Genomic DNA, 23,976 nt, shown 5'->3' on the forward strand with positions numbered 1-23,976 from the left:
CTTAAGGGGTTAAAGCGTACCTGTCCGATCCCACAAAAAAAACATTTTACTCAGTACCTAATCCTAACCATGTACATCTAATTTTTATGCCTCTATCACCTTTATTTATTATATAAAAAAAACTCTCTTCATTAGCTCACAGTGTTAGAAATCCTCTCAGGGAATGGGGCGTGTCCCTCCTTGTGGTGGTGGGAGGGGGTGTGTCCGTCCCTTTTGGTGGTGGTATGTGATTGGTGAGTGGTGGGAGGGGCGTGTCTCTCCCTTGTGGTCGTGGGAGGTGATTGGTGCATCTGCTATTGCAGCCTTGTCCATCAGTCATCGCTTGTCCATGACTCATGGACAAGCCTAATGCTGCTGCAGGACTGGTTAGTGTTCCAATAGGTATGGGGACCCCTAGTGGTGGGATTTTCAGGGGCTGTTTTCTTTATTAAACAATCAACATTTTTAAACAACTATATTACAAAAGGTTTTTTTTTTTATCAGTGACAACATATAAAAAGTTTTGGGATCTGACAGTGCTCATTTAAAGGAGGGAAGTACCAAGGAAGGATGGACCAAGGTCCACAGGTCTATAGAAAGAGACTTCTTCCCTTTTACATAAACCCATAGGTTTTGGTGAGAAATGTGATGATTAGTGATCAGATAAGAACAATGTTGATAATGTGTCTTAGACCTTCTATGTTCTTGGGATCCAGAACCATTCATGCCCCCCAAATTGTTCCTCATTAATGGAGATCCAGAAGATGGGATTATCATGAATCCAGTCAATGCGCCCATGTCTCTTCTGGGACATACAGTAAAATATATGAGTACTATGGAAAGCTATGAGTGCTTATGCTCATAGGTTTCTTAGCCTTGCAAAGCTTAAAAGAAAAACTAAGAAGCAATGTAAAAGGTCCCGTATAGGAAACCCATTTTTATAGACGTTGTAGGGAAATTCAGACTTGGTAGAGGGAGGTCCTTTGGTCAAGATTTTTTGGTCTCTCACTCTGGCAGACCTAGTGTTACTGTCCTTAAAATGTACTGTTGACATGGCACAGATGTGTCAAGAGCTTAGAACAGTCAGGGTCTCACCCCACCTCCTATGTTAGTTATAGTTGGGTAAAGCAGGAGGGTGCACAATGCAGATGAGCTCCATAGACTGTAATTCAGCCGGTCTCCTGTAATCAGACAGACTGCATGTGAAGCCGCCGGCTTTACCTTGTTAGTGGTAACAATTGGCAGGGGTCTAAGCACTGAGACCCTGACAGATCTTAATTTATGATATTTTGTCCGATGTAAACTTTTGACAAAGCTGTATTTTCTGTTTTACTGCAATTGTGCAAATGACAGGTAAAATCAATTAAAAAAAAATCCAAAATGCAGTAAAAACGCGTAAAAATGCAGTGTGAACACAGTCTGAAAGCTTCAATTCTTCATAAAAGCCCTCGGCTGTGATTAAACATCAAATCACTTTTTCCTCATTGCAATGTTTTTCCGACAATGTACTTTGAATAACAAAATGTATTAAAAATGTAGATAATGTGAACTGATACCAACCCAATTATGAGTCTAATCAGTTCACCTGGGTGACCTCCAGCACCAGCAGCCTAATTAGATGACCAGGTGCAGTGATGAGACTTTACTCTGCAAAGCCAGAGGTTTCATGGAAAATATAGGCAGCATTAGGAAATCATTTCAGTGATGGAACTGCGGTCACTATGATTGAAAACCCATTGCCTGCCACGTCAGCTAAAACATGTAAGCACAGGGCATACACAAAACCCTCTACATTTTTGCACTATATAAGCAAAACAAAAATTCCTGGAGTGCTTCTTTAATCTCATTACTCACCATACGCTGCCCTCTGGATCACTGTTGCCGAAGGCGCTGTATGACCCGTCTTCCCGCTTATACATGAGCTGTCGAGTGTATCCTATAAGATATGGGGCAGTGACAAAAAAAAGTTTAGGACAAGTGTAAAAAAAAACTTATGCATATATTTGTTATGGAGCCATCATAGGACCCCGATATAGGGAACCTCTGTATACAGTATATATGGTACAGCTGAATATAACAACATGACATAGGACGTCACAGACTCAATATAACAGTAGTGTGCACTCACCCTTCTCCAGCATGTCTTTGCCCTTTGCTAACACAGTTGGATTTAGTTGATCTGAGGTCTTCAGATACTGGAGGATGTAGACATTTGGGGCAAAAAGGATCATGTTCTGTTCACCACAACCATAAGACATCTGCAGGAGATTCCTAATGTTACTCAAGGACGGTCCCATGATGTCCCCTGTTCAATAGAAAAGACCAAGATAAGACACATGGATAAACAAATATTTGATAAGTTCTAATGATAATGTGTTTTCCCTCAGTCCTTACAGCAGCACACGTGGGGTATTGTGGCCACTCTGTGAACAATCAGGACAGATGGAACTTTTATTAATTAAGAAAATAAATGAACAATTATGTCCCAATTAGCCTTCTACAAAAAGCCCCCCTACACAACACTGTGTGCAATACACAAATACAAAAAAAAGAATGGCAGAAGGATATTTGTGTGCTGCTGCTGGGACAAAGGGAAAATAAAAATGATCTCTAGAAATTAAAGGGGTACTCCGCTGCTCAGCGTTTGGAACAAACTGTTCCAAACGCTGGAGCCGGCGCCGGGAGCTCATGGTGTCATAGCCCCGCCCCCTCATATCATCATGCCCTGCCCCCTCAATGCAAGTCTATGGGAGGGGGCATGACAACTGCCACACCCCCTCCCATAGACTTGCATCCAGGTGGCTTGACATGATGTCATGAGGGGGCTGGGCTAAGATGTCACAAGCTCCCGGTGCCGGGTTACCTCTTTAAGGATTCCCTTATGTCTTAACTAGCAGCACAAGTGGGGACTTCTGAAGATAGCCTATGAGGGGGTGGGGTCTTCCAGCTGTACAGAGTATAGAACAGACCTGGCAAATTCTGTGTCTTCTGAACTCCTTAGGTTAAAGAGGTTCTCCGCCCCTAGACATATTATCCCCTATCCAAAGTATAGGGGATAAGATGTCAGATCTCAGGGGTCCCGCCGCTGGGGACCCCTGGGATCCCCACTGCAGCACCCCGCCATCATTACTGCACAGAGCAAGTTCGCTCTGTGTGTAATGACGGGCAATACAGGGGTCGGAGTATTGTGACGTCACGGCCCGCCCCCTCAATACAAGTATATTGGAAAGGGTGTGGTGGCTCTCACGCCCCCTCCCATAGACTTGCATTAAGGGGGTGGGCCGTTATATCACGAGGGGCGGAGCCGTGACATCACAATGCTCCGCCACCTGTATTGCCCGTCATTACGCACAGAGCAAACTCGCTCTGTGCAGTAATGATAGCGGGGTGTCGTAGCGGAGATCCCGGGGGTCCCCAGCGGCGGGAACGCCATGATCTGACATCTTATCCCCTTTCCTTTGGATAGGGGATAAGATATCTAGGGGCGGAGTAACGCTTTAAGCCTATAATGGCTGACTAAAGTGGAGTGAAAATTCCATAAGGCCGCAGCACAAATGTGTTCCAAAAGCACCAGACTTTTTTCAGCTGTAAAATTACTACCCCAGGGTTGAGTGAGCATGGACAAAGCATGCGTTAAACCCTGAGCCACAAAGATCTTGATGTCTTTAAGTAGAAAGTGCAGAGGCACTCACCAGGTAAGTAGAAAACACTTTATTCCAAATTCAAGCAAAACATCAAAGGCTTAAGGATTAAGGATAAAATCCGTGAGCCATGGATACAGGTGTATAGTGACAGCCGTTTCAGATTTAAAGGGGTACTCTTTTTAAATCAATTGGTGGCAAAAAAATTAACAGATTTGTATATTAGTCATAGAGAAAGATATGGAGTGGCTCTTGTTCAGATCATGACCAAAATAGACCTGGGCTACCCAAAAAATACACCTATATCCACGGTGTATCGGGTGAATGTAAAATTGAAAGGAAAGAAAATTGGGGCTCAAGGTCAAGGATTTCTGGACACATATAGAGTGATAATAGATTAAATTTATTAATAATATACATACACAGTGATCCCAATGACCTCCAGGGCCCTTGTAAAGTCACGGTAATCACTGGATTAGATAAAATAATATTCACTGAATAAAAGTAATTAATAAATGTATTAATCCTACGAAATTAAAAGGTCTGTTGAGACCACCATACAGCTTCTAGTAATATTGCAAATATGCATAAAAACAATTAGTGGGTTAATAGAGTCATCCAAAATGTTCATAACCTGTAAAATTATTGCAAAGACTTCCACGGGTAGGTTCATATCACTGAATGACAGTCAGACTGTTGTATCCTATGGCAACAATTGGATGAATTTGCTGGCAACAGTCTACAGGATAAAGTGCAGTAATGGACGTCTCTTATGCTTGTTAGCTTCAAATGAGAATGACTGTCACTTTGTAACAATAATGAAAGATGTATCCGGCATAAAATACAAATTGTATCGCTATTAGCAGTTAGTTATAGGGAGCAAAATAGAAGAAGGCAGCAGGAGATACTTGTATGCTCACCGCTCCGTAGTACAGGATACTACACGCTCACCGCTCCGTAGTACAGGATAATACACGCTCACCGCTCCGTAGTACAGGATAATACACGCTCATCGCTCCGTAGTACAGGATAATACACGCTCACCGCTCCGTAGTACAGGATAATACACGCTCACCGCTCCGTAGTACAGGATAATACACGCTCACCGCCCCGTAGTACAGGATAATACACGCTCACCGCTCCGTAGTACAGGATAATACACGCTCACCGCCCCGTAGTACAGGATAATACACGCTCACCGCCCCGTAGTACAGGATAATACACGCTCACCGCCCCGTAGTACAGGATAATACACGCTCACCGCTCCGTAGTACAGGATAATACACGCTCACCGCTCCGTAGTACAGGATAATACACGCTCACCGCTCCGTAGTACAGGATAATACACGCTCACCGCTCCGTAGTACAGGATAATACACGCTCACCGCTCCGTAGAACAGGATAATACACGCTCACCGCTCCGTGGTACAGGATAATACACGCTCACCGCTCCGTGGTACAGGATAATACACGCTCACCGCTCCGTGGTACAGGATAATACACGCTCACCGCTCCGTGGTACAGGATAATACACGCTCACCGCTCCGTAGTACAGGATAATACACGCTCACCGCTCCGTAGTACAGGATAATACACGCTCACCGCTCCGTAGTACAGGATAATACACGCTCACCGCTCCGTAGTACAGGATAATACACGCTCACAGCTCCGTAGTACAGGATAATACACGCTCACCGCTCCGTAGTACAGGATAATACACGCTCACCGCTCCGTAGTACAGGATAATACACGCTCACCGCTCCGTAGTACAGGATAATACACGCTCACCGCTCCGTAGTACAGGATAATACATGCTCACCGCTCCGTAGTACAGGATAATACAGGCTCACCGCTTCGTAGTACAGGATAATACACGCTCACCGCTCCGTAGTACAGGATAATACACGCTCACCGCTCCGTAGTACAGGATAATACACGCTCACCGCTCCGTAGTACAGGATAATACACGCTCACCGCTCCATAGTACAGGATAATACACGCTCACCGCTCCGTAGTACAGGATAATACACGCTCACCTCTCCGTAGTACAGGATAATACACGCTCACCCCTCCGTAGTACAGGATAATACACGCTCACCGCTCCGTAGTACAGGATAATACACACTCACCGCTCCGTAGTACAGGATAATACACGCTCACCGCTCCGTAGTACAGGATAATACACGCTCACCGATCCGTAGTACAGGATAATACACGCTCACCGCTCCCTAGTACAGGATAATACACGCTCACCGCTCCGTAGTACAGGATAATACACGCTCACCGCTCCGTAGTACAGGATAATACACGCTCACCTCTCCGTAGTACAGGATAATACACGCTCACCGCTCCGTAGTACAGGATAATACACGCTCACCGCTCCGTAGTACAGGATAATACACGCTCACCGCTCCGTAGTACAGGATAATACACGCTCACCGCTCCGTAGTACAGGATAATACACGCTCACCGCTCCGTAGTACAGGATAATACACGCTCACCGCTCCGTAGTACAGGATAATACACGCTCACCGCTTCGTAGTACAGGATAATACACGCTCACCGCTCCGTAGTACAGGATAATACACGCTCACCGCTCGGGCGTCAGTCTGTATAATGCAGGAACTGTAATCTTTATGAGATACTGCGACCTCTCCTGCGGTCCCTTGTGAGCTCCGGTGATGTGTCTGTGATATAGGTGTCTCTCACGGCAGGAGAGAGCATCGCCGAAGACACCACCGTCTCCTAAGTTGGCGACGCCAGGTATCGGTGGGTCCTGGGCAAGGTTGCTCCAGCGCTTCCACTAGAGATGCTGGTCGCGTCCTCGTGGCTAATGGGTGCACGCACGGGACTAGCGATGTGTACGGTAAGTCACAAAGTCTATGCTTAATAGAATATGGATGATGGTGGTTTCAGCGATCAAATATGGGTAGCTGGACGCGTTTCAATACTTTCTCAGTATCTTCCTCAGCAGCATTTATAGGCCCTGGAGGTCATTGGGATCACTGTGTATGCATATTATGAATAAATGTAATCTATTATCACTCTATATGTGTACATAAATCCTTGACCTTGAGCCCCACTTTTCTTTCCTTTCAGATTTGTATATTACTTCTATTAAAAAATCTTCTAGTACTTATTAGCTGCTAAATACTACAGAGGAAACTCTTTTCTTATTGGAACACAGAGCTCTCTGCTGACATCGCGAGCACAGTGCTCTCTGCTGACATCTCTGTCCATTTTAAGAACTGTCCCGAGCAGGAGAGGTTTGCTATGGGGATTTTCTCCTACTCTGGACAGTTCTTAAAATGGACAAAGATGTCAGCAGAGAGCACTGTGCTCGTGATGTCAGCAGAGAGCCTGTGTTACAAAAAGAAAAAAATTTACTCTGTAGTATTCAGCAGCTAATAAGTAAGTAAGATTAATTAATTAATTTTATAGAAGTAATTTACAAATCTGTTTAACTTTCTGGCACCAGTTGATTAAAAAAATAAATAAATAAAGTTTTCCACCGGGGTACCCCTTTAAACAAATAGTGTGAAAAGACCATCTGGTCTGAAGAAGTGCTGGGGAATTCCGAATTTTTTTTTTTTATGTAGCCCTTTACTAATATTCTGTACTTACCACAAACACTGATGAAGGCTTTCTCCGACCCCGGAACATATGAGGACGGGAGCTCAAACTTCACCTTCTCTGAAACAGTATTACCTGAAAAAGTGCAGAATTGTTACCATAGGTGAGTGCCCCCAGATCACAGGTCACCCTTCTGGTTAATATATATGTACAGTGACCCCCCCCCCCCCCCCGACCTACGATGGCCCCGACATACGATCATTTCAGCAGACGACCACTCTCAGAGGCCATCACATGGTGAAGGCAGCATCAACATACGATGCTTTTGTATGTCGGGGCCATCGCATAAACGGCTATCCGGCAGCGCAGACTGCTTCAGCTGCCACCGAATAGCCGTTTACGGTGCTCCGTGTGGTCCGCTGACGATCACTTACCTGTCCTCGGGGCTCCGGCACGTCCTCTTCGGGATCCCCTGCATCGTCGGCGCTCTCCATCATCGTCATCACGTCGCTGCGCAAACCATCCCGTCATCCAATAGGAGCGGCGTGCGTAGCGACGTGATGGCGGCGACGGAGAGCGAGGATGCCGGGGAAGCAGAGGCCTTGCCGAAGCGTCGGGGACACCCCGGGGATGCGGCGACAGCCATGGAAGGTGACATTCAGGGCAGCGGCGACGAGCGGTGATGGTTCGGAGTGGCGGGGACACCCCGGGGATGCGGCGACAGCCATGGAAGGTGACATTCAGGGCAGCGGCGACGAGCGGTGACGGTCCGGAGCGGCGGGGACAGGTGAGTATAACCTCCAATACCAGTGCTTCTCAACCTGCGGACCTCCAGATGTTGCAAAACTACAACTTCCAGCATGCTCGGACAGCCGTTGGCTGTCCGGGTATGCTGGGTGTTGTAGTTTTGCAACATCTGGAGGTCCGCAGGTTTCAGACCACTGTCCTATATTTTTCATTGCACGGATCCCTCAATATACGATGGTTTCAACAAACGATTGTTCATTGGGAACGGATTACCATCGTATGTTGAGGGACCACTGTATTAGACAACTGATGAGGAATGATGTGGGCATCACATAGGGGTCAATGCATTATGGGCTGGACAACTGATGACCAACAGGGTGTGGGCCCTTACAATAGATGATGGAGAAAACGACTGATGATGATCAGGATCAGGGGGGTCTCACATAAGGCAATGAACTGGACAAGGTAAGGGTGACATTACTGTAGTGTCAAAGGACAAGACAACTGATGATGAACATTTTGGGTCTTATATCAAGGTCAATGGGTGATGGACTGGAGAACTGGTCATCAGGTGGCTCAAAACAAACTGTTTAACGTGAAACTCTGCTATGATTATGTTAAATTTGTATACAAATCTCTAAGTTTCTATTGATGGATCTTATGAGGGCTTTATATTACTCTAGTTATGGGTTATGTGAATACCTATTATTTAAACAAACCGAAGACAGTCAGCACCTCCATTTACAGGATGCACTCTGCCAGCTCTATGGCATGTAAGCACTGTAGATATGGAATATTCTGAATTACATTACTGCTATTTTAAGCATACAAGTAAATTTGAGGCTGATAGGGAACTGTGTCCCCTTCCACCACACGGAGGTGACCTAATTTTGGATGGGACCCATTTTTATAAATTGGTGTGCGAGGAGTTTACCGGTGCCTGTACAGAAGAAAGAGGCTGCACAGGAGAAGGAAAAGACTGCACAGGGCGAAGAGACTGCACACAGGGACTGCACAGGAGGAAGAGACTGCACACAGTGACTGAACAGCAGTAAAAGACTGCACAGAAGGAAACTGCACATACAGACTACACAGGAGGAAGAGACTGCACACAGGGACTGCACAGAAGAAGAGACTGCACAGGAAGAAGAGAATGCACACAGAGACTATACAGGAACAAGAGACTGCACACAGTGACTGCACAGCAGGAAAAGACTCCACAGAAGGAAACTGCACATACAGACTGCTCAGGAGGAAGAGACTGCACACAGGGACTTAACAGGAGGACGAAACTGCACATAGAGACTGCATAGGAGGAAGAAACTGCACACAAAGACTGCATAGGAGGACAAGACTGCAGACAGTGACTGCACAGGAGGAGGAGACTGCACCCAGAGTCTGCATAGGAGGAAGAGACTGGACACAATGACTGCACATGAGGAAGAGACTGCACATTCAGACTGCACATGAGGAAGATACTGCACACAGAGACTGCATAGGAGGAAGAGACTGCACACAAAGACTGCACAGGAGGGAGAGACTGCACACAGTGACTGCACAGGAGGATGAGACTGCAAACAGTGACTGCACAGGAGGATGAGACTGCACACAGTTACTGCACAGGATGGAGAGACTGCACACAAAGACTGCACAGGAGGAAAATACTGCACACAAAGACTGCACAGGAGGAAGAGACTGCAGAGAGAGGGCTCACAGGAGGAAGAAACTGCACACACTGACTGCACAGGAGGAAGAGACTGCACACAAAGACTGCACAGGAGGAAGAGACTGCACACAAAGACTGCACAGGAGGAAGAAACTGCACACACTGACTGCACAGGAGGAAAATACTGCACACAAAGACTGCACAGGAGGAAGAGACTGCAGAGAGAGGGCTCACAGGAGGAAGAAACTGCACACACTGACTGCACAGGAGGAAGAGACTGCACACAGCGACTGTATAGGAGTAGGAGACTGCACACAGTTAATGCATGGGAGGAAGAGCCCGCACACATTGACTTCACAAGAGAAACAGACTGCAAACAGAGGCTACACAAGAGGAAGAGACTGTACAGAGAGGCTGCAAAGGAGGAAGAGACCGCACATAATAATTGCACAGGAGGAATAGACTGCACACAGAGACTAAGGGAGAAGAGACTGCACACAGTGACTGCACAGGAGGTAGAGACTGCACACAGTGTATACACAGGGAAAAGAGACTGCACAGAGTGATTGCACAGAAGGAAGAGACTACACACAGTGACTGAACAGGTAGAAGACATTTCACACAGTGACTGCACATGAGAAAAAGATTGCATAGGGGAAGAGACTGGACACAGTGACTGCATCAAAGAATAGATCTACTAAGTGTTACCGTCACAGATCAGGAGGGAGTTGTGCGTCTGTTCCACTACAGCCCCTTCAGGCTTAAAGGAAAGAAAAAAAATGTTATTATACAGTATCTAAGGCTACATTCACACCACATTTTTGCAATACAGTTCACGTATACGTTTTCAATGTGAAAACCGTATGGAACTGTATTGAAAAACGTATGCCAAAAGATGCATCAGGTTGTGTCCGTTTTGCATCCTGTACGGTTTTGTCAGTTTTTTTTTTTTCCCCGTACCCAAAGCTGTAGTCTACCACAGCTTTTGGTCCGGGTGAAAACCTGTAGTAAACCATATACGTTTTTTTTTAACATGGGAGTCAATGGGAACCGTACAGAACCGTATGTGCGTACCATACGTTTTTTGACTTTGCACAGTTTTTTTTCTTGGAATTTCAATCAAACAAGTGAAACTTTATTCAAAATGGAGTGAAAAGTTAAAAACGTATACATTTTTTTCTTTAAAAAACTGATGCAACCGGACATCATTTTTCAAACCGTAAACGGTTTTTAACTGTATACGGGTTGAAATTTGTACACACGTTTTGATACAGTTTAGTCAGGTTTTAAGGAATCCGTTTTTCATCAAAAACCTGACACGGGAACTGTATTGCAAAAACGTGGTGTAAATGCACCCGAACGTCAATTTCATTGTGACTGCCATGTATAGAAAAGTGACAATAAGTAGTGTGGTCCATTTGGTTGTCAGCATCTGAGACACTTATCGTAGAGCTGACACTATGTAGTCAATGTCAAGTTATAATCTACTCCGTGGTTAATGTGTACAACCAATCAGGCCGCACTTCATATTGTTACAGATGGCCACCATAGCCATGGTAAAATATAAATAACACACAGTGACCAGACTACAGCTGTAACATATAGAAGGTGATGATGGCTTCTCTTTAAGGCAGTAGTCTCAAATGTTGCAAAATTTCAACTCCCAGCATGCCCAGATAGCCGCTGGATGTCCAGGCATGCTGGGAGTTGAAGTTTTGCAACATCTGAAAGACCATAGTTCAAGACTACCCCCTTAAGGCTTGGCCCATATCTGCAATCAACATGGGAAGATGACATGATGCTGTAGTGCCTCCTAACAGAAGTGGTAAACAAAGATTTGTCTACGTGTGCGCAGCGTCCTTGTATGGGCAGAATTTCTTACTATTCCTTATACTTGTCATTACCCCTTCCCTGGTAGCCCCTCCTCTTCTTCTGGTTCACATGATTGTATGCCTAAAATCAAGACTATTGGCAAGTAGGATTCCAGCCATAACCAATCTGGTCAGGTACACCCGGCACTCACCACCACCAACATGGACTGGACTACGACATCTCTGCTGCCTCTCTTGGGGACCACCATCTCCTGCCCCTCGCACAACTCATTACTCTTTACTGCTTCAGCAATGACGGTTATATTAATCTGCCCTGAAATATGAGAAGATATCACACACTTATTATAATATCATGTTAGATAATACTTGTTCACTTGTTTCACTTTTTTCATCCTTCTGCCCTCAAGTAAACAGAATTTTATGTCAAGACAGGAGACTTCACATTATGCAATAAATCCTTCTTTACTGAACTAAGCAGCGAAACAGTTAATACAGAATATAGGTAAAAAAACTTGAAAGGGCAACCAAGTGTGCTGTACATGTAAGGTAGCCAATTAGAACAGAGCTCAGGTGATATAAGCAGGTGAAACAGTAGCTCCGCCTCTTTCTTTGCTGCTCAGCAGACAAGATAGGGGTATTCATTCAGTGTATTGTTTTAATGCTCATATTTATATCTATATTTATTTATATTCATCATTATTACTGTATATATAATTATTTGTCTTTTTTTTCCTATCATAATTATCTATATATTTTATCTTATTCCTTTCATTATTTTCCCCCATATTTCTTTTCTGTCCCCTTATCTCTAGAAAATCTATTTATTTCCTAATACCTTGTTCCTTTTTCATTTTGTTCCCTTTTTCCTTTTATTTCTCATACCTTTTCCGCTGCAGCTCATGCTCCCCATTACTAGCACGTGCTCTCTTTACTGCGGTGACACAGTTATAATACAGCGTCTCACGAGATTACCATCCCAGTTGGTGCTCAGCTGAGGTTATTACCTGGGTCGGGTCCGCGCTGCTGCAGGCCTCCGGCGTGCGTCCCCGGCGTCATTGCTATGCGCTGCACGGCGCGGCGCATGACGTCAGTGCGCTGCGCCGTGTATAGCAACGACGCAGGGGACGCGCGCCGGAGGCCTGCAGCAGCGCGGACCCGACCCAGGTAATTATGCCACCCGGGATGGGGGGAGGCAACGGGGCAGCGGCGCTGGCAATGGGTGCCGCTGCCCCTTCTCTCCCCCTGGCTGTCGGCGCCGATAGCCAGGGGGAGAGAAGGGCCGGCAGCAGGGCTCTAGACCCCAGGAAAGGCAGGGGGAGAGAAGCGGGCAGTGACGGCCTCTCTCCCTCTGCCTTTCCTGGGGGTGTATCGGGGTATACACGCGCACACACGCACCTTCATTTTACCATGGATATTTGGGTAAAAAACTTTTTTTACCCAAATATCCTTGGTAAAATGAGGGTGCGTGTTATAGGCCGGTGCGTGGTATACCCCGATAAATATGGTATTTAAATATTATTAATTCATTATTCTAGTTAAAATATACATATACACTGTACATTAATTTAGATTAATTTATTGTCAATTCATCATTAATTTATAACCTTATTTTATATATATATATATATATATATATATATATATATATATATGTGTGTGTGTGTGTGTTAAAATATATAATATGATTAATATATATTATTATTATATAATTCATTGAATTTTCTACATAATTACCATTGAATATCTTCTGACCAATCCCAGATAAAGGACTGTGAATTTTTGGCAGGGGACCAACTGCAAGATCTAGTTGATCAGTCAGTGTCCCATTCTGTCCAGTAAGCAATAAAAAATGCCATGGCTACCATGCACGACTCTATAACAAAATGAGTCAACATGGCTGTTGTCCAATCTAATGCTCAAAAAGCAACCCAGGATGTCCCATCTACACCTACCGATATATTTTGGTCGTCAGATAATTCTATAGTACCCCTACCAAAGGGCATCACTAAACACAAAAAAAGCTACTTTTAAAAGGCGATTTAATGATGACAACCATTGTTCCCAAAACCAGGGAAAAAGGATCCCTAAAGGGACAGGTCAAGACCCTATTGAAGGCTTGCAACCACATTACCCGTGAGGAGGTTTTCATTAAATGGGCACATAAAGCCTCTTCAAGGGATAAACCCAATTCTTTTGTGGAATTGGAAGATTCCTGGGATTCAGACTATTCTGAAAATGATGACCCCTCATGACATTTTGGAATTTTTTACCAACAAAAGATTTAATTAACCCCTTAATGACTACGGACATAAATGTACATCCTGGGGCGGAGGTACTTAGCGCACCAGGACGTACATTTACGTCCTGTGTATGACCGCGAGCATTGGAGCTTCATACACAGCAGCCAGGAACCCGCCGGTAATGGCCGACATCCACGCTCACGCGGATGTCCACCACTAACCCCTCAGATGCCGTGATCAATACAGATCATGGCATCTGCGGCAATGCGCATGTTAAAATAGATGATCGGATCGCCCGCAGCACTGCCGTAGGGGATCCGATCATCTGTAATGGCGGCCGGAGGTCCCCTCACCTACCTCCGGCCATCTCCTTGGGTCTTCTGCTCTGGTCTGAGATCGAGCAGACCAGAGCAGAAGATAGCCGATAATACTGATCAGTGCTATGCCCTATGCATAGCACTGAACAGTATTAGCAATCAAGTGATTTCTATTGATAGTCCCCTATGGGGACATAAAAAGTGTAAAAAAAAAAAAAGTTGAAATGTAAAAATAAAAAGTAAAAAAAAGGGAAAAATCCCCTCCCCCAATAAAAATGAAAATTCTCCCTTTTTCCCATTGTACTGCCAAAAAGCGTAATTTTTTTATTTTTTATAAAATCGCCACCTGCGTAAATGTCCGAACTATCAAAATATAATGTTAATGATCCCGTACGGTGAACGGCGTAAATGTAAAAAATCCAAAAATTCTGCATTTTTGTCACATTTTATTCCCAAAAAAATGTGTAAAAAGTGATCCAAAAGTTGTATATAAGCAAATGTGGTATCGATAAAAAGTAAAGATGGCAGCCCAAAAAAGGAGTCCTCATGACGCCCCATATACGGAAAAATGAAAAAGTTATAGGTGATAAAAATAGGGCGATTTTAAGTGGTACTAAAATAGAAAAGTATGTAATCATGGGTATCATTTTAATTGTATTGACCCACAGAATAAAGAACACGTGTCATTTTTACCGTAAAATGTAAAGTGTGAAAACGAAACCCTCCAAAATGTGCAAAATTGTGATTTTCATTTAAATTTCCTCCCTAAAAAAATTATTCTTTAGGTTCGCCATAAATTTTCGGTAAAATGAGAGGTTTCATTACAAAGTACAATTGGTCACGCAAAAAACAGGCCCTTATATGGGTATATAGATGGAAATATAAAAGAGTTATAGATTTTAGAAGGTGAGGAGGAAAAAACGAAAAAATAAAATTGGCCTGGTCTTTAAAGGCAAAATGGGCTTGTTCCTTTAGGGGTTAATGACAAAAATTTAACACTATAAGTAGAATATGTCATGAAAAAACAATCTCTGTCGGAATCTAATTCATAAGTTAAAGCATTCCAGAGTTATTAATGCTTAAAGTGATAGTGGGCAGATTTACATAAAATGGCCTGGTCCTTAAGGGGTTAAAGGAGAACTCCAGAATATAAAAATTGTCCTCCATACTGCCGGCAGTAAAAAAATGTACATACCTTCCTCCGCTCCCCCGGGCCCTCCGGTAATCGTCTCCGGTCTCCGCCGTGATACTCTTCCTGCCAATCACTGGCCACAGTGAAGTCCCGACTCGGCTGGGGATAGGCTGAGCGCAGTGTGAGAACGCTTCAGGACACAAAATTATTTACTACACCGGCACCTGCTACCGGGGCCGAAAACGTCACACTGCCGCTCAGCCTATCGCCGGCCGAGCCGGGACTTCACTGCGGCCGGTGATTGGCTGAGCGCAGTATGACTCGGCGACCACCAGCAACCAGGAAGAGGATCGCGGCGGAGACCGGAGACGGTTACCGTAGGCCCTGGGGGAGCGGGGGAAGGTATGTACATCTTTATTTTTTAACTGACAATTTTTATATTCTGGAGTTCTCCTTTAGGATTAAAATGGGCGTTAATATGTAAATTGCTTCAAACGCCCTCCCCGGCCTAAGTATCTTAACACTTGGGATGTCATTGTACTCCCCTCCTTATTCACATCTTGGGATGACAATGAATCTTTATCCTTGAAATTGTTATCTTTTAAACTCCCGGCTTATCCGATGTCAAGGCTTTGGACATATCCCACAGACAGTATACTCCCCAAAGTGTACTTTTGCACTTTTTATGATCCATAGACTAAAACAAATATTCATGAAGTATTTCCTTTGCAAGAAAAACGGTGTGTAGTTCGCTGCCTCCAAACGTACAAATCTAGACCTGAATCTCTCCGTCATCCTTCCTTTTCTCAACTTCTCATTTCCTTTCTGTAAACCTCACTAAGGCTGGGTCCACACTACGTTTTGTCCCATACGGGAGCGCATACGGCAGGAGGGAGCTAAAAGCTCGCGCTCCCGTATGCCTTCGTATGCGCTCCCGTATGCCATTCACTTCAATGAGCCGACCGGAGTGAAACGTTCAGTCCGGTCGGCTCATTTTTGCGCCGTATGCGCTTTTACAACCGGACCTAAAACTGTGGTCAACCACGGTTTTAGGTCCGGTTGTAAAAGCGCATACGGCGCAAAAATGAGCCGATCGGACCGAACGTTTCACTCCGGTCGGCTCATTGAAGTGAATGACATACGGGAGCGCATACGGTCACATACGGGAGCGCGAACTTTTAGCTCCCCCCTGCCGTATGCGCTCCCGTATGGGACAAAACGTAGTGTGGACCCAGCCTTACCGGTTTCCTCTCCGACTCCGGGTCAAACAATCCATGTCCCTTGCAGGTATCGATATATCCTGCGCTCGTTCCACTAGAGTCGCAGTATCTACGAAAATTCTTCAAACAGGAGATTCTCTCTCTGATCTCCTCAAAGCGGTCAACTGGTCTTAAGAGTCTGCCTTTAAAACCTTGATTGACAGCTGTGAGAACAGGGCTCACACATGGAGGAAAAATCCTCGCACTGTCAGCTTGTGTCCTGCTACTGTCAGTGATGACAAGCTAGGAATTGTAGTTTTGCTAATGCTCGGGGAGATGTGGGCAGACAGCATACTGAGGGAGGGGGCGGAGACCTGCACAGTGAGGCCACACACCCCTCCCTTTGAGAGGAATTCAGACTAGTGAGCTAAATTAAAAGTGTAATAAAAAACATAAATAAAGGTGCTAGACACATAAAAATTAGATGTGCATGGTCAGGATTAGGTACTGAGTGATATATTTAAAAAAAAGTTTTTTGTTGGATCTGACAGGTACACTTTAATTTATTGTATATATATATATATATATATATATATATATATAGTTATATTATATTATGCATAGAATTTTAAGGGGTACACCGGCCCTAAGACATCTTATCCCCAATCCAAAGGATTGGGGAGAAGGTGTCTGATCGCGGGGGTCCTGCTGCTCAGGACGGCCGTCACGCCCCCTCCCATAGACCTGCAATGCAGGTCCGGGGCGTGACATTACACGGGGGCGGAGTCGTGACGTCACAATACTCCGGCACCATAGTCGTGATGTGGCAGACTCGGAGGCTGCAGTGCTGCATGCAGCTCCCACAGGTGGGTGCTGCATGCGAGATTGCGGGCGTCCCCAGCGGCGGGACCCCCGCGATCAGACATCTTATCCCCTATCCTTTGGATAAGATGTTTTAGGGCCAGAGTACTCCTTTAAGCTTTAAACTTGCATAATATGAAATCTCCTGTCGTGACATAAAACTGGAGATTTTCCTACCCTTGATGACGGAGAATATAGATTTCATGAAAGACAGGAGACGAACATTTTCCCTCCCATATTACCCTTCCCTATGTTTTAAGTATTTATACATAATTTTCTAGTATATTAGACAACATGGATGATGCCTATCCAAGTCTTCACTCCTGTTTCCGGTTACCTAACTTTGTTGTTCCAGTTAACCTCTCCTGACTACCATAGATGACATCTCATCTTCAGATCTTCGTTCTTCTGTTCCAGTACCATTGACTTCCTGTTGATGCATTCTACTTACTTACCTTCATATTGGGACTTATTATCTTTTGTTTATTTTTCAGCAGATTATACAAAGAAAGAGGCGGAGCTAGTGTTTCACCTGCTTATATCACCTGAGCTTTGTCCTAATTGGCTACTTTACATGCTCAGCACACTTGGTTGTGCTTTCAAGTTTTTTTTTTTACCTATATTCTGTATTAACTGTTTCGCTGCTGAGTTCAGAAAATAAGGATTAATTGTATAATGTTCGTCTCCTGTCTTTCATCAAATCTATATTTTCCATCACCAAGGGTAGGAAAATCTCCAATAAAAAAAAAAATGATTGTTTATTAAAACGGAAAAACTAAAATTTCCCATGGACATAAGTATTCAGACCCTTTGTTATAAAACATGACATTTAGCTTTAACTCCTCCTATTTCTCCTGATCATCTCTGAGATGTTTCTCCACCTTGATCAGAGTCACCTGGGGTAAATTCAGCTGATTGGACAGGATTGGGACACAGCCCTGTCTATATAAGATCTCACAGCTGGCAATGCACTTCAGAGCAAACACCATGAGGTGAAAAGAACTGCCTGTAGAGTTCACAGACGGGATCGTGATGAGGCACAGATCTGGAGAAGGAGACAAAAACATTTCTGCTGCACTGGAAAATCCCAAGAGCTCAGTGGCCTCCATAATTCTTACATGGAAGAAGAAGGAACAACCAGGACTCTTCCTACAGCTACCGGCCACCAAACTAAGTAATCGGGGGGGGGGGGGGGGGGGGAGAAGGGACTTGGTAAGATATGAGACCTCAGTAATAACACATGAAAGTCACCTGGAGTTTACAAAAGTATCTAAAGGATCAGACTGTAAGGAACAGGATTCTCTGGTCTCATGGAACCAAGGTTAAAGTGACTCAATTCTAAGCATTATGTCTGGAGGAAACCAGGTTCTTCCCATCACCTGCCCAATACCATCCCTACAGTGATCATGGTGGGGGCAGCATCATGTCTGGAGGAAACCAGGCACTGCCCATCACCTGCCCAATACCATCCCTACAGTGATCATGGTGGGGGCAGCATCATGTCTGGACGAAACCAGGCACTGCCCATCACCTGCCCAATACCATCCCTACAGTGATCATGGTGGAGACAGCATCGTGTCAGTAGGAAACCAGGTACTGCCCATCACCTGCCCAATACCATCCCTACAGTGATCATGGTGGGGGCAGCATCATGTCTGGAGGAAACCAGGCACTGTCCATAACCTGCCCAATACCATCCCTACAGTGAAGTATAGTGGGGGCAGCATCATGTCCTTAGGAAACCAGGCACTGCCCATCACTGCCCAATACTATCCCTACAGTAATCATGGTGGGGGCAGCATCATGTCTGGAGGAAACTAGGCATTGCCCATCACCTGCCCAATACCCTCCCTACAGTGATCATGGTGGGGGCAGCATCAAGTCTGGAGAAAATCAGGTTCTTCCCATTACCTGCCCAATACCATCCTTACAGTGATCATGGTGGGGGCAGCATCATGTCTGTAGGAAATCAGGCACTGCCCATCACCTGCCCAATACCATCCCTACAGTGATCATGGTGGGGGCAGCATCATGTCTGGACGAAACCAGGCACTGCCCATCACCTGCCCAATACCATCCCTACAGTGGGGGCAGCATCATGTCTGGAGGAAACCAGGCACTGCCCATCACCTGCCCAATACCATCCTTACAGTGATCATGGTGGGGGCAGCATCATGTCTGGAGAAAACCAGGTTCTTCCCATCACCTGCCCAATACCATCCCTACAGTGATCATGGTGGGGGCAGCATCATGTCTGGGAGAAACCAGGCACTGCCCATCACCTGCCCAATACCATCCCTACAGTGATCATGGTGGGGGCAACATCATGTCTGGGGGAAACCAGGTTCTTCCCATCACCTGCCCAATACCATCCCTACAGTGATCATGGTGGGGGCAGCATCATGTCTGGAGGAAGCCAGGCACTGCCCATCACCTGTCCAATACCATCCCTACAGTGATCATGGCGGGGGCAGCATCATGTCTGGGGGAAACCAGGCACTGCCCATCACCTGCCCAATACCATCCTACAGTGAACATGGTTGTGGCAGCATCCTGTGTGGAGGAAACCAGGCGCTGCCCATCACCTGCCCAATACCATCCCTACAGTGATCATGGTGGGGGCAGCGTCATGTCTGGGGGAAACCAGGCACTGTCCATCACCTGCCCAATACCATCCCTACAGTGATCATGGTGGGGGCAGCATCATGTCTGGAGAAAACCAGGTTCTTCCCATCACCTGCCCAATATCATCCCTACAGTGATCATGGTGGGGGCAGCATCATGTCTGGGGGAAACCAGGCACTGCCCATCACCTGCCCAATACCATCCCTACAGTGATCATGGTGGGGGCAGCATCATGTCTGGAGGAAACAGGCACTGCCCATTACCTGCCCAATACCATCCCTACAGTGATCATGGTGGGGGCAGCATCATGTCTGGAGGAAACCAGGCACTACCCATCACCTGCCCAATACCCTCACTACAGTGATCAAGGTGGGGGCCACATCATGCCTGGGGGACAGGGAGATTGGCAGGGTTGAGGGAAAGCTAAATGGAGCAAAGTGTAGATATATTCTTAATAAAACCTTATCCAGAGTTCTGGGCCTTAGTCTTCGTGAAGATTTACCTTCCAACATGATAATGCCCCTAAGAACAAGGCAACACAGGAACAACAACTCTGTAAATATCCTTGAGTGGCCCAGTCAGAGCCCGGACCCAATGAGAAATCTCTGGAGAGACCTGAAAATGGCTTCCACCGACGGTCCCCATCCAATCTGAAGTAGCTGAGAGGATCTGCAGAGGAGAATGGAGGAAAATCCCCAAATCCAGGTGTGTAAAATATGTGACCCTGATCCCCAAGAAGACTGGAGGCCAAAATCACTGCCAAAAGGGCTTCACCTAAGTCCTGACTAAAGGGTATGAATACTTATGTCACTGCAAGATTTTGGTTTTCCCTTTTTACTACATTATGAAAGATTTGTAACATTCTGTGATCACTTTGTCATGATGGGGGATTGAGGGCAGAATGACGGGGAACATATGGAGCAACATAATTTGTGACCGGGTTTGAAAACTTTCCTAATGCTTTGTACATCTATTACTGTATATTTCCGCTCATACAACTAAATAAATTATGTTATACAGGGGACGGGGCTATGATCACATGTCATTATATTACTATTATATTATATCAGTGATGTCATACAGGGGGTGGGGCTGTGATCACATGTCATTATATTACTATTATATTATATCAGTGATGTCATACAGGGGGCGGGGCTGTGATCACATGTTATTATATTACTATTATATTATATCAGTGATGTCATACAGGGGGCGGGGCTGTGATCACATGTCATTATATTACTATTATATTATATCAGTGATGTCATACAGGGGGCGGGGCTGTGATCACATGTCATTATATTACTATTGTATTATATCAGTGATGTCATACAGGGGACGGGGCTATGATCACATGTCACTATATTACTATTATATATCAGTGATGTAATACAGGGGGCGGGGCTGTGATCACATATCATTATATTACTATTATCTATCAGTGATGTCATACAGGGGGCGGGGCTGGGATCACATGTCATTATATTACTATTATATTATATCAGTGATGTCATACAGGGGGCGGGGCTGGGATCACATGTATTATATTACTATTATATTATATCAGTGATGTCATACAGGGGGCGGGGCTGTGATCACCATCATTATATCACTATTATATTATATCAGTGATGTCATACAGGGGACGGGGCTATGATCACATGTCACTATATTACTATTATATTATATCAGTGATGTCATACAGGGGGCGGGGCTGTGATCCCATGTCATTATATTACTATTATATTATATCAGTGATGTCATACAGGGGACGGGGCTATGATCACATGTCATTATATTACTATTAGATTATATCAGTGATGTCATACAGGGGACGGGGATATGATCACATGTCATTATATTACTATTATATTATATCAGTGATGTCATACAGGGGGCGGGGCTGTGATCCCATGTCATTATATCACTATTATATTATATCAGTGATGTCATACAGGGGACGGGGCTATGATCACATGTCATTATATTACTATTATATTATATCAGTGATGTCATACAGGGGGTGGGTCTGTGATCACATGTCATTATATTACTATTACATTATATTATTAATGTCATACAGGGGGTGGAGCTGGGTAACATCTTTATACTTACCTAGAGTGATTGATGTAACTTCCCATGATATCGTTCTTTTCTCCCCTCCGGGGAGGCACAAGACGTTTTCACTGGTTTTGCTGTTCTTACTTGTGAATTGGTCAGATGGCAGCATTGAGGCAGCGATCTGAGGTACAAACAAGATACTAATATAAAAGAACATGGTGTAATATCATGTAATAAAATCTGAAAGTGGATAAATATCACAAATTAAAGTAGGGGTACAGTATTATTTTGTATAAGGGTACAATATTATGATTAATAATTATGAGGAGGTACAGTATGGGGTATTATATTGTAATGTACAATCTGGATTTAGTATTGCCCCCTATTTACAGTGTGTACATGAAATGAACAATGTGGAACTGTTCTAAGGGTCTTTGTTCTCTAGGTTTCTTCCATTTTGATATGAGTCTTCGGTTTCTTACCGCATAAGACAATTTACCTTCATAGGTTCACTCATGTAGTTGAAGATGGAGGCTTTGAGTATGGAGCTCTCCCCTCGCTTTATTGAGTAGGGTAATGTGACTTCTACAAAAAAGGGCTGGAAGGCTGTAAGGGAAACCGAAGATGAGAGACCTACACCTCCAGGTCCAACACAGAACATGTTGGTGATCCACTCTGTGATGGTGTCCGGGACCGATACTTGGAGCTCAGCAGAACCAGAATCACTGTGGACAATGAAGGGCAGGAAAGTGAGAAGTAAACTACTGGACATACGAAACCTAATAAGTCCTAAGTAGGGAGATAACCTGGAAGTCATAGCCAGCCCCACAATATCTCCAGAGCTTTTTTTTTAAATAAATTGGAGCCAGCACAGCAGATAATTATGGATAATAAAGGGTTGAACAATATAACCAGTTCCAACTCCAACTAGTATTTGAATAGAGCAAAATGGTGCCAGGTAATAGATCAGTGTGTAACTTTATTCTGATAGGTAGTGTAGCTTAAATTCATTCTTGTGTGTGACATGGGACATCTTTATCCTGATTGGCTCAGTCCAGCCTGCCCCATTCACTTGATTGGTTAAAGTATTTCTCCACCCCTGAGGAATGACTCAACATTTTACTGCTGCACTTTGTACTACAAAGGATAAGCTGGGCCTGAAGCAATACATTTACCCCATCATAAGTTGGGGCATAACATGATCTTTAGAGATGAAGCCTACATCGATTGGGATTACAAGAGTTTACATCTTTTATGACAATGCTCTTCAAGCTAATATATCAAGAAAAGAAAGGTACATATCACGCACTCACCCGATATTGTGCCAAAGAAGGTGCTTTTATTCCATGCTGATGGGGTTATTGCAGTTCGGGTTGGGAAGAGGGAGAAATCTGAGCTCAGCCGAGCTCGTGGAATGACAGTTCCGTTTCCCAAAGGGCGTGACCAAGCGGACAACCCGCAAAACGGAACCGTCGTTCCACAAGCTCGGCTGAGCTCAGATTTCTCCCCGACCCGAACTGTTGTAACCCCATCAGCATGGAAGTTCGGGTCGGGGAGAGGGAGAAATCTGAGCTCAGCCGAGCTTGTGGAACGACAGTTCCGTTTCGCGGGTTGTCCGCTTGGTCGCGCCCGAAGGGCGTGACCAAGTGGACGACACGCGAAACAGAACCGTTGTTCCACGAGCTCGGCTGAGCTCAGATTTCTCCCCAACCCGAACTGCTGTAACCCCATCAGCATGGAAGTTCGGGTTGGGAAGAAGGAGAAATCTGAGCTCAGCCGAGGGGCGTGACCAAGCGGACAACCCGCGAAACGGAACCGTCGTTCCACGAGCTCGGCTGAGCTCAGATTTCTCCCCGACCCGAACTGCTGTAACCCCATCAGCATGGAATAAAAGCACCTACTTTGGCACAATATCAGGTGAGTGCGTGATATGTACCTTTCTTTTCTTGATATATTATGCATGATGTTCTCCATATAAGCGCACCCCCAACCCTGCCGCACCACCCGTCCAAAGACTGTCACCTAAGTCTTACACTGCACCCGCAGCATTGTGCATCACACTATAGTGCCGGCTCTCTGTCTATCGTATACTGCTCTTCAAGC

The 23,976-nt window shown here is 45.0% G+C and overlaps 1 protein-coding gene across 7 annotated transcripts in view; it reads right to left on the minus strand.

Annotated features, from left to right (window-relative positions):
- The window catches only part of LOC130281634 (alpha-2-macroglobulin-like protein 1), a 371,222-nt gene that overhangs the window by 44,863 nt on the left and 302,383 nt on the right, over positions 1 to 23,976 (minus strand). For all 7 annotated transcript variants that reach the window (XM_056529065.1, XM_056529066.1, XM_056529064.1 and 4 more), the window contains 7 exons: positions 22,373 to 22,598; positions 21,928 to 22,054; positions 11,630 to 11,751; positions 10,315 to 10,366; positions 7,245 to 7,328; positions 2,108 to 2,284; positions 1,834 to 1,915 (listed from right to left, as the gene is read on the minus strand). In XM_056529065.1, the coding sequence (XP_056385040.1) occupies positions 1,834 to 1,915; positions 2,108 to 2,284; positions 7,245 to 7,328; positions 10,315 to 10,366; positions 11,630 to 11,751; positions 21,928 to 22,054; positions 22,373 to 22,598 (870 nt within the window). The remainder of the gene's footprint in view (positions 1 to 1,833; positions 1,916 to 2,107; positions 2,285 to 7,244; positions 7,329 to 10,314; positions 10,367 to 11,629; positions 11,752 to 21,927; positions 22,055 to 22,372; positions 22,599 to 23,976) is intronic.

This window comes from Hyla sarda, chromosome 7 (assembly GCF_029499605.1).
Source record: "Hyla sarda isolate aHylSar1 chromosome 7, aHylSar1.hap1, whole genome shotgun sequence".
In the NCBI taxonomy this organism is placed as follows: Eukaryota; Metazoa; Chordata; class Amphibia; order Anura; family Hylidae; genus Hyla; species Hyla sarda.